Source organism: Sebastes fasciatus, chromosome 18 (genome assembly GCF_043250625.1).
Source record: "Sebastes fasciatus isolate fSebFas1 chromosome 18, fSebFas1.pri, whole genome shotgun sequence".
NCBI classification, from domain to species: Eukaryota; Metazoa; Chordata; class Actinopteri; order Perciformes; family Sebastidae; genus Sebastes; species Sebastes fasciatus.
The window spans coordinates 14967860-14983189 of NC_133812.1; the positions used below are offsets into that span (position 1 = coordinate 14967860).

The following is a 15330-nucleotide window of genomic DNA, read 5'->3' on the forward strand; positions in this document are numbered from 1 at the left end:
TATAACATAATATAATATAATATAATATAATATAATATAATATAACATAATATATTATGATATAATATAATATAATATAACATAACATAATATAATATAATATAATATAATATAACATAACATAATATAATATAATATAATATAATATAACATAACATAATTTAATATAACATAATATAATATAAGGCACATCAGTGATGAGACTACTCCACCCAGTAGTTTATCAATCACTGCGCTCACATGTCTTGGAGGACATGTTCATGTAGAATCAGTTTTTTTGGAGACAACGCGTAAAACCGTGTCCGGCTGCTAGTGGCCTCAGATTAGACCGGCAGTGAATGGACGCACAAATCGGATTGCTGGGTGTTTGCTGTGGTGACTCTCTCGATGGGAGTGGTCTGTGAGGGAGGACCGCACCTCCGTGGCTCCACCAATCCGAGAGAAGCCGGCTTCCTCTGAAACCAGATGGCCGCAGATATATAGCCTGAAGACGAAGCTGATGCAACACCGAGCAGGGATAACACAGCAGCTATAGGCGCATCACGTCAGAGCGCCTCAGAGAGAGGAAACAGCATCTCACCATCTCATCATAAAGCGAGTCAGAACAGGAGTTTCTTCCTCTCAAGAACTAACTGGTGAGTAAACTGCTCCTGTTACATTTCCTCTATTATTTAGAAACTGAAATGTGTTTTAAACAATGTGTCAATGTGTCCAATCATGTGCGTAATTTGTCTACCGCGACCACGTGCTGCCTTTATTAATGCCTTTCTTTTATATATAATTATAATGTTTTTTTTTTTTTTTTAGCCAAATCAATTAATTAATACTTAATTATATTATCTACCAGGCTGTTTAGTGTAACAGTGAAGTATATTGAGCTCAGGCTGTGTGCCAACAGTCAGATTCTGGCCTGGTTTCATTTGTCTGAATGGCTGACTGTCTCACACAGATCCACATTTTTTAAAAATGTGTTCTATCTAAAGATTCAAGATTCAGGATTCCTTTATTTGTCATTTTTATGCTCCACATAAAAACAAAATTGTGTTTCTTACATCCACCACTCAGAAATTCAGTGCAAAACAATTGGTGAAAACTATTAAGTAATTAACTAATAACTAAGAGCACTAATAAATAAGCTAAAAGTACGCTAAAAAATATAATAGAATAAATAGTTACAATTTAAAAATTAAAAATATTAAAGGAACAGTCTCTTTAATGCAGTTCACATACTCTGAGTGAGCAGTCTGATTGCTGTGGGAAAGAAGCTGTTTAGCAGCCGAGTAGTCCTTCATCTGATCTATATGTATCTTCTCCCGGACATCAGGAGTGCGAGAAAGCTGGTTGTCACTCATTCAAAAAAAAAAATCTCCAAGCTCCTCAGACTGCTCATCATCATCTACGTGGAAAATAAACCACGCCAAATGGAGATCAGCACCCCTTTCATTAAGGGGTGCCAAATTATAGACATTTCTGAAAAAGATCCACCTCGACGCGCGCATCAGGTGCCACATGGAGGATGGAACAAGAGCGCACTGCTTTTTTTTGCGCAAAAATAATCTTAAAACATGAAGTTTTACTGTTGATGCTCAAATCTATTATCTCCCCTTATAGGAAGAGTCTTGAACACATTACATGATGATTTTACTCCAAATGACAAATCCTCTATAAGGTTTCCAAGGCAAATAAAGACCCCTAAAAAGTTCCAAAAATATGTCCAAATCCTGTGAGTGCTAGTCGACCTGCTGTGTTTTCGTCTACTATACTGAACGCCCTCTCTCTCTGATTGGCTCTCCTCTGAAGGCAGGGCAGTATAAAGACTCTCAAGTTACTCTCTTCCTTCCTCTTTTATTGCAAGCTCGCAGCTCGACACCGGTAAGTGCACTTCTGAAAATGATGCAAAAGTTTACGTGGCTCAAAATGATGAACAAATGAAGAGGAAGTGCTGCTTTTCTTTAGTTTAAAAAAACCTTCTGCAGCTGTTAAATTATGGTATAGGTTGCACTTTGGAGAGCTTTAAATGTGCTGACTCGGTGTTCCATCTTCTTAAAAAAAAAAGAAAATGCATGATGAAATATAAATATAGAGTAATGCAACATAAAAGTGTTAAAAGTAAAAAATGAATAATTTTCATTAAACTGAAGCCTACGTGTCCTCCCTGCTGGTGCATTGTCTCGCATCTCAGGTCGTTTCCATTGCTGTTTTTCCTGTAGATTCGTCACTTGTGCGAGTTTCACCGAGAGTAAATTAAAAGGTCTCACTCAGTGCCAGTCCTCTGACTGTCTCTCTCTCGGCGCCTGAGGTCTGGAGAGGAACCAAAAATCTCTTGACAGAGACCTTCAAGCCAGAAAATGTACTGAAAGAGGCCACCAGATTATGGCAGCTAAAACATATTAAAAATATCTTAGTGAGGGAAAATAACTTGTACTGCTGCTTGGAGAAAAAAAAAACTTTGAATGTCACTCAGTGTGGCTCAGAGGGTAGAGCAGGTTGTCCACCAATCAGAAGGTCGGTGGTTCGATCCCCGGCTGCTTCGGCTCCTTGAGCAAGACACTTAACCCCAAATGAGTATTTAGATCAGATCCTGATGGGCAAAGTTGGCACCTTAGCAGCCTCTGCCATCAGTGTGTGAATGCTGACATGTAGTTTAAAGAGCTTTGAGTGGTCTGAAGACTAGAAAAGCGAGTCCATGCCTGTGGAATTTGACAGATTTCACCCTAAAGCGTGAACACTTTTTTTTTTTCTTTCCCTCCTCTGCAGATACCAGCATGCCTATCATCAGAACCCTCAGCAAGGTGGCCAAGCTGGCCCTGCTCAGCACCCCGGGGTGCGGCTGCCAGCCCCTAACGGTGGCTGTACGCAACATCAGCTTCTCCCCACGCCAGGTGACGTCTGACGCCAGCTTCCACTCCGTGTCCTTCTCCGAAACAGACCACCCCAAAGTGCTCATTACAGGTACATCTGGTTTTTGACACCTGTTAATTGTAGAAGAGGTCATTATCATGCAAGATGGAGATTAGTGTGCTCTGCAGGGATTCAAGACCAGCAGGATTTTTAACAAGAAAAAAGGATGACAGTTTAAAAACTAAGTGTAGGCGTCAAGTGTTCTGACCTTTTTTTCTTTCTTATGGCCCACTCTTAGTTACTTCAGTCTCCATGGAAACCAGCACTGATGATTATTAGCTGCTGCTGATGTGTGCATGACGCTCAGTGTTTCTCTCTCTCTCTCTCCGTCTACTGCAGGTGGCCTGGGACAGCTCGGAGTGGGGCTCGCCAAACTGTTGAGGTAAGATTTCTAATTTGTTTGTTTTGCAATCAAATTGCACGTCATTTGCTTACAGACGGCGAATGCCAAATACATCACAACAACGTCAGAACAGTTTCCGGTGCATTTTCGAGTTGTATAACATTGACTTCCTGTTTCACAGAAAGAGGTTTGGAAAGAACAACGTCATTCTGTCTGACATCAGGAAACCTTCAAGCAATGTTTTCAGCAGCGGTGAGTCAACTCAAATACTGTGCTGTATTAGGAGATCTGCAGATTTGTGCTGAAATTAGTCAGAGACAGCTTTTCTCTATGGTTAATTTTTGACTTTCAACACAGGCCAGAACGCAGGGCAGCGTATCTGATTGCATTCATTTGGCAAATAAGTGTCTATTCAGTCTTTCATCACCTCAAAGAGCACAAAGTTGAGTTCCTCTGGTGAGTGTAGCTCTGACTAACACCACAACTTAAAAATTCAGGCATTTGGCAATGAAGGTTGTTAATGTGTTACAAATGTACCATAGCTTTATTGCCAAATGACAGAAGACCAGAGTTGGCAAATAAACCCTTATTGATTTTCTGTCATTCATGCGCAAGAGGAAGTCACATCAACCTGAAAAATATGGTCGGTAAATTCCTCCAAATCGATACGTGACGCACGGTTGACTTTGCTCTGCTGATGTCCAGTAATGAGCTGTCCAAAGACGTAATGAATGTAACGACTTTGAGTTGTAAACAAGATTGAACTGGAAGACATGTAAACAAGAAGTAATTATACATGCACAGTAAGAGCTGTTTAATTGCGGTTTGAGAATTGCTTCTAAGAAAGGGGAAGGACAGATGAGGACTCTATTAAAGCATTGAAACACAAGCCACGTATACTTACTTCTTCAAATAAATACTTTATAAGATGAATTGAACAGTTGATTTATAATTTCTTCTATCACCATCAGGCCCCTTCATCTACTCCGACATCCTGGACTACAAGAACCTGCGGGAAATTGTGGTGAACAACCGCATCACTTGGCTGGTTCACTACAGCGCCCTCCTCAGCGCTGTCGGAGAGGCTAATGTTGCCCTGGCGCGCTCTGTAAACATCACCGGTAGGCACTTCTTCACATCTTATCGGGTGTAAAGATCATGACAATGTTCCCTTTCAAGTGTGGCGTCCTAATAATATGGTTCTCTGTCTGTTCCTCAGGGCTTCACAACATCTTGGACATCGCAGCAGAGCACGGCTTGCGTCTGTTTGTCCCCAGCACCATCGGTGCCTTTGGCCCCACTTCGCCCCGCAACCCCACGCCAGATCTCTGCGTGCAGAGACCTCGCACCATCTATGGCGTCTCCAAAGTCCACGCTGAGCTGATGGGAGAGGTAAGATCTGAGATTTCTTTCTTTCTTTTCGTCCCCACATGAACCAAACCAACATCTTCTCTTCTTATTTTTTAAATTGTTGAATTACTAAATATAATGTAGCACGAGAACCCATTGAATATTTTCAGTATGTTTTTTTAATAATGGTTTCCTCTCTGTTCTTCGACAGTACTACCACCACCGTTACGGCCTGGACTTCCGCTGTCTCCGCTACCCAGGAATCATCTCTGCTGACTCCACGCCTGGCGGCGGCACAACAGGTGAGAGAGATGAAGTTCAGACCTACAGGACATGAAACAAGTTTGTTTTGTAACCGACTTATTCCAGAGCGTTGTCGTGGCTTGTTGTATTTTTAGGCCAGAAGCCATATTTTCACTTGTCTGAACAGCTATCACACCCTCCTCCACACGTTCAAATACCTCTGCACTGTTGCACCTTTTCCTTTTTTTTTTTGTATAGGTTATCATTTTTCTGAATTTGTGTAATCCTAATGTTTTATATCCGTCTCTTACCAGACTACGCCGTCCAGATTTTCCACGACGCGATCAAAAGCGGCAAGTTCGAGTGCAACTTGAGACCCGACACACGGCTGCCCATGATGTACATCGACGACTGCCTGCGCGCCACGCTGGAGGTGCTGGAGGCGCCAACTGACACGCTGAGCATGAGGACCTACAACATCAACGCCATGAGCTTCACCCCCGAGGAACTGACCCAGGAGCTCCAGAAGCAGATGCCCGAGCTGGAGGTCACATATGACGTTGACCACGTACGGCAGGCCATTGGTAAGTTTTTGATTTGTTAAACTATTAAACTTTTGCTGAACACTCACCATGGCAACAACTGATAGATACGGGGAAAATTGCACATTTTTACCTTCATTTCCATGGATTCTATTGAGTCTGACAATTTAAAGACATCATCATTTGTTATCTGTGACATGCTAAAATGTAGAGAACGAATTCAACAAGCAAGTTTTAAGTTACTAGTTAGTTTAAGTTGCTACTGGTCATACCAGACCAAGTAAGACTGCAGCAGCAAAACCTTTGAGTGTATTAAACTGAGCAAGGGTGCGCTTTATTTCTCATGAATTGTTCTTTTCATTTGCAAGAGGAACATTGAGTTTTTTCATCTTTCAAAAGTTGCAGTCTCGCTTTAAGGAAAAGAGGCTAAATACAGCTCTGAAGTTGGTTAACTTTAATCGGATAAACTGATGCAGGCTGTAAATCAAAACCAGCATGGTTTTATAACATGGTTTTATAACATGATCTCACTCGTGTTTCTTTCCAGCTGACAGTTGGCCAATGAACTTCGATGACTCCAACGCGCGGAAGGACTGGGGCTGGAAGCACGATTACGATCTCCCAGAGCTCGTCCAGACTATGCTCAACTTCTTCGGCGCGGAGACGCGCATGGCTCGTGCCAACTGAGGGCGCACGGCGGCGGTCCGAGTATTCTTTGTACATAATGTAAAGACTGACCAAAGAGAATAGAGAAACTTGGCCTGCACATAGTCGTTCTCTCACTTCTCTCTGTAAAATCAGAAGGGCTCTGCTTGCCTGGCACAAGGCCACCGTGTCTCCAGAATGTAAAGGTCAGTGCGGGGCTAGACAATCCTCCCCGCTCATGTCCATCTATCCCTGCTTCGCTCTTTTATCCCTCATTTTTTCTGCCTTGAGATTTGGGGCGAAGAACAGTGGAAGGTTGTCAGCAGTATCAGGGATAACGTGGCCTGTGGAAACTTGTTTGGATGAGAAAGAAGATGCCTTGCATGTTGATGTATTGCGCAAATCTTTTGCAAATGTTGCAAAAATCTATTTAGCGAACTGAGAATGTTGCATTGTGTATTTGTAAGCGTTTCCACCAGTTTTCCAAAGGGTTTTGTTTTCTGCTAAATTTCAAAGGGTTTTCAGGTATTCTGGGGCTAAAATCAAGTGACTTTCTATTGAGAGGTGTACAAATACACAAACTGTGTCCTTGCACTTTAGACGGATTCATATCTTAAAATTACTGACGAGTGAGACTAATCACTTGCATGGGCGATTTCTGATACAGTGCATCTGTATTTGGAGCAGCGCGAAGCGGTCATCCTTAAGAATTGTTCTTCTGTTTATTCCATTATTTATTCTGTCTGTTGGTGTTAAACGTGTGGGAGCTTCGTCGAGTCAAAGCATTTCTTAACACTCTTGTTTCTGTCCACTTTTATGTTATTTTATTCTTTTTCATCAACTCTGTGGGATTATTTTGACACAAAAGGGAAATGTGATGCCCCGTTTGGCCACACTAGGTGGTTTTCTGTGTTTTAACATTTTGTATGAGAAATTATAAAATTGGTTTCTATGTGAAAGTCTGTCTGTACTTTCGATCGCACAACGAGCCTTGACAATAAAACCTTTTTCCACATGACCTTTGCCTGTTTCTGATGTCATTTTCACACTTGCACAAGATAATTTAATCTAACAAGTTCATCGAGACTCTTACATAAATTTGCCGCAGGCAGTGTTGCCTAAGCTCTCACCCTCTGGGTGTTTCATTACAAGGCATGGTTAACATTTGAGTACAAAATGTTCTCACAGTGAACGCTTATCTCCTGAGAACATCGTTACTAATTGTTAAATGATTTACATTTTGTTTTAAAGAAGCCAAGCAGTCTTACTGGATTGTGAGTTATGCAAGCTGTCGAGCATTAGAAGGATATAATTTCCAGCATTAGTGGCAGTGTGTAACCCACAGCACATAAGATGCATCGGAGCAGGCATTTAGTGACCTCGATGGGCATTCTGTAGACATGCAGGATCACTTTAAAATGCAATTTTCAGATGAATTTGACCTTTATTAAACCTGCAGTAGGCAGAATATTTTTTGCATCATTGGGCAAAAATTCGATAATAGCTTTCAGCATATTGTAATTAAAGTGTTCTGAGAGAAAACTAGACTTCTGCACCTCCTCATGACTCTGTTTTCAGGCTTTAAAAAATCTAGTCCGTGACAGGAGACTTTGGCCAATCACAGGTCATTTCAGAGAGAGAGAGCATTCCTATTGGCTGTTCATTCAACGTAGGCAGCTGTCAATCACTCTCAAACTCTGATCACATGGTCAAACTGCACTTACAAAAAAGAAGTATACTTCAAGTTTATTTAATGAAGTAAACGTAAGTATAGTTCAAGTATAATCCCAAGTATACGTTATGTAATAAGTATACTAATATCAGTGTACTAGAAGTATACTTCTAAGTGTACTACTTCAATACTTCTTGGGAATAAATTGGTCAACTTTTTAGTTCATAAAAGATACTTTTAAGTAAAGATGTGAGAGTAGTAAACTTTGAGTACACAACTAGTTTACATCCAAGTTGTATTTTGTACTGCAACTATAATGTGAACTATACTACAAGTGAACTTATAGGTATACTGTTAGTTTACTAGTTATATACTTGTAGCCCACTTTTTAGTTTATGAGAGTATACATTTTAAAATATACTCTCCATAAACTATTATTTTAATAGTTTTAACTGCAAGTATACTTGTAGTACTACAAATACTTTTCTGTGTACTTGTCGGTGTAAACCAAGTCTACTTAATTTTGTTAAGTGCATCTCTAATAAGTACATAAAAAGCAAACTGAAAGCATGCTCCCTTATTATAAGTTTAAAGAAGTATACTAATAGCACACTTTAATAAACTTCTTTTTTGTAAGGGTGATCAAATATGAATCAATATTATGTTACTGTTATGCCTGTTTCTTGCCTCAAATGTATTCAGAGACATCTTGTAGTGTACTGTTTAGCTGAAAATTTGCTCCAGCTGGTGGGCGGTGCTTGGTATTTCCTCAACTGATCTCAACATGGCTGCCGGGTCACAAACTTTCTCATTTTACAGCTAAACAGTACACTACAAGATGTTTCTGAAAACATTTGAGGTGAGAAATAATCATTACAGCAACAGAATATTGATTCATATTTGATCAGCGTTGCCTGGTTTGACTGTTTTGTTGGAGTACGCGAGTGATTGACAGCTGAAATGAAATCCCTGCGTTTTTGAACAGGTTGAAACCAGTATTGTCTGCTTGCATAAATGAGAAAATATGCAGACGCTGTTCCAGTACAACATGTGAAGTTTAATCGTGTGCCTTTGGCAGCTAAAACCTGTAATTATATCTATTAATAACCTTCCGTGTGTTTAAACCAGACGCGACTCAAAGTGATGCACGACTTGAAGAAGAATCTCAAGAGTTTGCGTACGTGGGAATTTCAGAAAACACATCCAGCTGTCAAGATGCCGTTTTGCACGACACAAACCCACTTTGCTCGTCTTTCTCCTGACCTGTGCAGGCTGCAGCTGAACTTTTTGGCCTCAAACTGAAATTCCTGTTTTGTGAATCATACTCAGAATCATTATGCATGTGCAGCCGTAATTTACTTTAAATTATATAATGTACACTGACTACAACAGATTAGGTTGTTGATAAGTTGTTTCAGCATGGTAAAACAAGTTAATTTCATGCTTTAATATGGGATGTGGATGAACAGTACAATAGTGTACACTATACTACACTGGGTAAAAACATAATCTTACCCTATACTGCCTTCATATTTCATATTTATTGCAAAGTGAGTCACACATTAGCAGTAAGACAGACTCAAATTATAGTATGAAGTTTCACCAAACTGTCTGGTTTTTCTCCAGTTTGTCTAACTGATACAAATATCCACTTTTCTATTCCCCAAAATGATTTAGTAGATGGCAGTATAGGGTTAATATTGTGAGCATATACATACTGATATTTAAGCCAGAAAGCAGAAGGCAGAAAAAACTAAGCCCGATGAGAAAAGTGTCCTCCTCAGCACATCAATAAATGTACTAAACCCAAGCTGCTGTATTTTCTGCAGCGAATGGGATCATAAACTGTAACCCTGAGGACAGCAGTGTCCTTCACTACACGCCTGATCGCCTTTCTTCAATTTCTCTGTGTCAGTAATGGCAGCTGTTGCGGGTGACCTTGCCTGGTTTTGTTTTGCAGTCGTGCTGCAGAGAGAAAAGAGCACGGACTGCCTGAGTGCTGAAGGAACTGGCCTTCTACCTCCAAGAGGTCAAGGCCCAGTTACGTGTTGGTTAATCTTGTATGACAAAGAGATTTTCCAAACAGACGGGTTAAAGCATAATAATACAATTTATTCCGAACAATCAATGTTGCATAAGTAAAAATAAAAGAGTATACAGATATCTGGATCCAATCAACGTGTCCCTGACAACATACAGTGCATGGGTCAGTTCGCGAAGTCTGAACCCCGAGCTATCCCTGATCCAGCCTATTCATGGTTTACACAATATTAATATTCATGAGCTTATGGCACGTGATGTTTTTGCTGCATATCTTCTTCTTTGTTTCTCCTTCTGACTCCTTTCTCTCTTTGACCTTGAACAGAACGTACATCCTACCTGTCCTCGCAAACACTTCATGCACAACAAATCCAACAATCAGGTTATTGCAGGTCATTGTAAGCACTTTTGCACATAATAAATCCAACAGTGCAGCGAGAGATTCGCTTCATTCAGCTCTGAATTAAATGTTAAGTAAGGTGAGTTTTCAATCATGAACCACTCAGACTGAAGAGCACGCAGGCTTTCATTTCAACCAAACACTCGTCACTAATGAGGACCTCTCCTCTGTGAATGTGTGTCAATAAAACTGCAGGTGTGCTCATATGAAAAATGTTAATTTTCAATCACAAATTTCAACAAAGCTTCAGAAAGTGTGTGCAGGCTTTTTCACACATCTTTTGTAAGTAGGAATGATTTCACACTCACATCCAGCAGAAGTTCTGCAAATAATATTATCTTTGTTTTCCGAAAGATTTTGCAGCTTGTGTAACGGGGGAAGATAAAAACAAAGTTAACACCTCGTGGAAATGGACTCTAAAGTACCTTAATCATACTTACTGGTATGTCCTGTTACTTTGAATGCAAAATAGCAGCATTTTTTTTTTTTTTTGTGGTCTTTTGTTAATTATAAAATGGGTTCAGTTGAGGTGTAGTCTTGCTTCTCAGTTGGATGTGGTTGTCGGTGGTATAGTCAGCAAATGTTTCATAACTTGCTTCTCCTCTCCTCTGCAGACCTAAAGACACTCGGCCTCCAAAACACAAATGGAGGTTTAAAGGACTTTCTTGACAAATAAAGTGGACGCAGAAAGGACGGAAACCTACAACACATTTTTAAGGAGCTTTTTGTATTCAGCAGATTAATGATGGACACTCCCTCAGTTCCTCAGATTATTGTGGACAAGGCTAGAGTCCCGGAGGAGGCAGACTGTGAGGAAGACGTGGATTTGCCCGCAGACGACCATCTCATGAACTTGAAGGCCTTGACGGAGAAACTGAGGCTGGAGACCAGGAGACCCTCTTACCTGGAATGGAAAGCCCGGCTCGAGGCGGAGAGCTTCAGAGGGTCCGGAACTGGAAAAGATCCGAACCAAGTGGAGCCGGAGGGGAAGGTAGTCGCCCCCAAAGAGACTGGAGTGAAGTCTGTTGTGATTCAGTGCAAGTTGGCGTCGGGTGCACTGCAGGGATTCGAGAACATCGATGAGGCCAAAACCGTTACTATCTGTAATGTCCAATCTCCATGATACTAACTAGCTTGCCATTTGCAAATTACTTCATCAGCTAACGTTACGAAGCAAAACCATCCCGAGTCCTTTACATAGACATCAGTCCACAGGCTGTTATAGGCAACCGAGAAAGTCGGGGAAGGTCTCACTTTTTAAGTTACATCACAATCGGTTCACACAACGGCAATCCAAAGCGATTAATACATGTAAATTGTTACATATAGTACCTTCAAGTGATCAGTTAATCAGCAGGTTGTTTGAGCGCCACTGTTTTTCCGTCTCTCTCCACCAGACAGATATGCGCTTGCAGGACCAGCAGCTGGCGAGGCAACTCATGCGGCTCCGCAGCGACATCAACAAGCTGAAGATCGAGCAGACGTGCCACCTGCATCGCCGGATGCTCAACGACGCCACCTTTGGCATGGAGGAGAGGGACGAGCTGTCGGACCTGCTGTGCGAATGTCCGGTCACCCCGGGGCTCGGCCTCTCGGCCCCGCTGAGACTCATCGGCGTCACCAAGATGAACATTAACTCTCGGCGCTTCTCGCTCTGCTAGTGGCACTTCAGACAGAAAAATCCTTTTGACCACAATGTTGTGAGGATGTAACCCCTGTTTTACAGGCCCTATAATCAAAGAGAGAGATTTAGATGCATATATATATACATATATAGTGTTTTTTTGCTACAAAACTATACATGGCAGCTATATACAGAAACCTCTCTGTCTTAAAACCGCAGCAGATTTTAGACCTTTAGGTCATCATGACTTGAAATAGAAGACTTGCCGTTTTTAAATTACGGTATAGAAATCTCAAGCTTATTCCTATCCACTTTCTAAGCCTTATCAGTTATACTATTGCCAGTTATGTTTCCATATACTTTGGTTGGTGGAAAGATTAAAGAAAAGAAAGATTAAAGAACTTAACTTAAAGATGACTGGAAAATCAGCATTTATATTCCGGATTCACATCACATAAAGGCACAATGTGCAAGCAAATGTAATGCAGACCAGTTTCAGAGGCTACACACTCCTACATACAAATCTTGTTTTGCACGCCTGTGAATGTCACCGAACATGTGTGCCATTACAGACGAAGCTTTCCATTAGAGGGGGGTGGGGGAAGGTGTTTTGAAACAGAATCAAGGAGGCATGTGACACGGTCTCCACTCTCTACCTCTTGTTCTCTTTCTAGTAAGGGAAACCTTGCCTCTTATGTAAGACAGTTTCCCTGGGTGTGTGTGCACACACGCTTGCAGGCCCGCCTCCCTCCGGCCAATCAGGAGGCTCCCTCGGTCCCCTTGGCCCCCAGTGTTTTGTTCGTCATCCTGTAATAAGATTCACACACAGTGTGCTTACGTTGGACGGAAAGTGAAGGGCGAGACATAAAGAAGGCCCGGGAGGCGGGGGGTGGGGGGGCTGCTGGGCAGTGGGCCAGAAACGCCATAACAGTCTGTGCCACAGCTGTTATTCCACACGGAGACCTGTTGCCATGGTAATAGAGCCCAAGACCCCACCACCACCTCTTCTCACCGTCCTAGCCTCAAGAGAGATGTAGAGGTCGACTGTATATCACTCGCTTACAGTTATAGAGTCCAAACAGTACAGGCTTGTTGCTTCTTTATTTCTTATTTGTGACAAAAGTGACTTCATTAAGAAGCAAAAATATTGTAGCACTTATTACAGACGTCATGCTTTTAATGTCTTCTGTTGTCTCATTGTTTTTTTTTATTATCTTTTACAAACCGATTAATGGCGTTTTCACCGCTCCAGTAGTCTGGAACAGGACTATGATGGTCAGAAAATCAATTTGTGACTTTGGGATCATGGTCACATTTATGAGCTCTGCGCGTCAATGATCCCTGAGCTGTACATTTTGAATGATGTTTTTGACCTGCTGTGACCTTTACATTGCGAGTGCATACTAAATCATTTTTTAAATCATTCAAAATCAGGAGATAATGACTGCAAGATACAGAGTACTATTTCTAGGTTAGTTGAAAGAAGGAAAAAAAAAATACAAGGTCAGATGCAGCGATACCGCAAAGTATCATGATTCCTATTGTCAGCTCCTTTGTATAGCACACAGTCAGGTTGACAGTATTCGCTGTCACCGCTGATCCCTTTCAGGCTTCTGACACTGTTACACAACCTCACCCTAATCCCGTGCTAGTGGTGGTAAATTTAACAGCAGATTTGGGGTCGGATTGGAGCTTCACACTTCTCAGCCTTGACCATTATAGAAACAAACAAAGATGTCTGCTCCTGAACAGGAACTGTGATTGTTCACTTTAACGAGTAAAGATGTGCATTTAGGACAAGATGCTGTGGCATATAATACTGTCAATATCTGACCTTATCTAGTACATGACCATTATCATTTTACAGAGTTTAGTTTCCAAGGAGATAGATATATATTCAAGTTTAAGCTTAAGGGTTGTAAGCTTAAGGGTTGACACAACCACACTTGACACTTAGGCGACACGCCTGACACACGTGTGGACACGCGTGTCACGCCTAAGGTTTGACCATTAGGTTGAACATCTATAAGCTCAAGAAAATGTAGGCATGGATGGATTTAACATATTATATATATATATATATATATATATATATAGTCATTCTTTTATTTCTAAATGAGTTGATTAGACTTAGATTAAATGAATAAAAACTAAAGAGTGGATATGTCCAGTGGACGTGCGTATTTAGAGGTGGTGCAGTATGGTACAATTTTTTGTTGTACAGACTAGCAATGCCAAGATAAAAATAATGACACTTGTTACAGAGACTAGACTGGTGTCAGTTTTTAAGAGAGGAAATCTGAACTAATAACACTGAGACACATTAATGTCAGTGTTTGTATTTGTCTGATCACAGTGTTTCTCTGCAGGTATCTCACATAAAACTTTTACAATCAAATTGTTTCTTCATTTAATATCAATCTTTCCCTTTCAAGAATTTCCATTGGAAAAAAAAGATTCCTTCGTGATATAAACCTTTTAAATATGGGCTCCTTCCTGGGGCAAACAACTCCTGAAGGTGACTCAAGTCAGCCTTTTTTCAAAACAAACATTTTCCTGGGGCTTTTTAGCATAAATAAATATTGCTGCCGCTTCTGGTGCCCAGACACACAAGAAATGTAAACACTGGCAGCGTCATATCAAGTCTAAAGTTTTTCCTTTTGATAGGACTTATACAAGTCCCCGGAAAGCTTTTATAACCCATAAGTAGCTCAAGGACGCTCACTTTTACAGAGTTTAATTGGAATTAGTTTATAATCTGAAGCTGCAAACACAAGGGCTCCATACTATAACTCTCTAACAGCAACTAGAAGTGAAACCGAAGTAACCACCCAGTAACATCCTAGAAACTGTCCACTGTCCACTTGTTGCTACTATTAATGTCCTTCATCTAGTAGCTATAGCTTTCTACTTTATTTAGTTTATTTAGGTTAGTATGTTGTATTATATGTTGATTACAAGTTACATAATGGGACTTCAATATTCATGTTGGTCCAGGTGGAAGTGCTGCTCCTGAAATCTAGTCTAAATGAGTATTTGGAGCCATATTCAGACAGGACAAAGTGATGCTCGTCATCTTCTGTGTTCCCATCATTTAAAACAGGTTCTTGGTTCTTTTCGCTGTGTTGAAATGTTCATGATCCCTTGTTTTGATATTTCTGTCAGTAGGCCTATACAAAAAGCAGCTCTATAGCTAAAAACGGTTGAAATGTGATCTTGTACACCCGAGGCTTAGTGAATCACAGACATTGTGACATTGTCTGTCTGCAAGAGCACATTAAGCAATGCTTGTTTGAGTTGGGAAAATCATGGTTCTGGGTGGAGCTTGAGGAGTGGGCTGATATCAGCTGATATTGGCTGATAGGCTTACATACAGTATATTTGTATTGGCATATACATGTAATGTATATTGGAAGAGATGCAGTCATTAAATTAGCCTGCATTTTAAAAAATATTTTATCTTTGTTTCAATGATAATAATAATAAGTAAATAATATGTTGCGGTAGGCATATTTGTTTTTATACATACAATTGTAAATTGTTATATTTCTGGTGAATAAAAAAAAAATA

General features: G+C 40.7%; 2 protein-coding genes across 3 annotated transcripts; both read left to right on the forward strand.

Annotated features, from left to right (window-relative positions):
- Nucleotides 1-494: 494 nt before the first annotated feature.
- On the forward strand, nucleotides 495-7042 carry tdh (L-threonine dehydrogenase). 2 transcript variants are annotated; one of them, XM_074615209.1, is made up of 9 exons: nucleotides 495-635; nucleotides 2758-2952; nucleotides 3241-3283; nucleotides 3426-3496; nucleotides 4216-4365; nucleotides 4464-4636; nucleotides 4806-4896; nucleotides 5152-5421; nucleotides 5927-7042. In XM_074615209.1, the coding sequence occupies exons 2-9, from the start codon at nucleotides 2766-2768 to the stop codon at nucleotides 6064-6066; spliced, it is 1125 nt and encodes a 374-aa protein (XP_074471310.1). In that variant the 5' UTR covers nucleotides 495-635; nucleotides 2758-2765; the 3' UTR covers nucleotides 6067-7042. The 2 variants fall into 2 exon arrangements, with proteins under 2 accessions (XP_074471310.1, XP_074471311.1); XM_074615210.1 differs by lacking the exon at nucleotides 495-635 and adding an exon at nucleotides 1847-1872.
- A 3772-nt stretch (nucleotides 7043-10814) lies between these two features.
- On the forward strand, nucleotides 10815-11921 carry LOC141755899 (protein FAM167A-like). Its single transcript, XM_074615211.1, has 2 exons — nucleotides 10815-11229; nucleotides 11534-11921. The coding sequence occupies exons 1-2, from the start codon at nucleotides 10879-10881 to the stop codon at nucleotides 11795-11797; spliced, it is 615 nt and encodes a 204-aa protein (XP_074471312.1). The 5' UTR covers nucleotides 10815-10878; the 3' UTR covers nucleotides 11798-11921.
- The last annotated feature ends 3409 nt before the right edge of the window (nucleotides 11922-15330 follow it).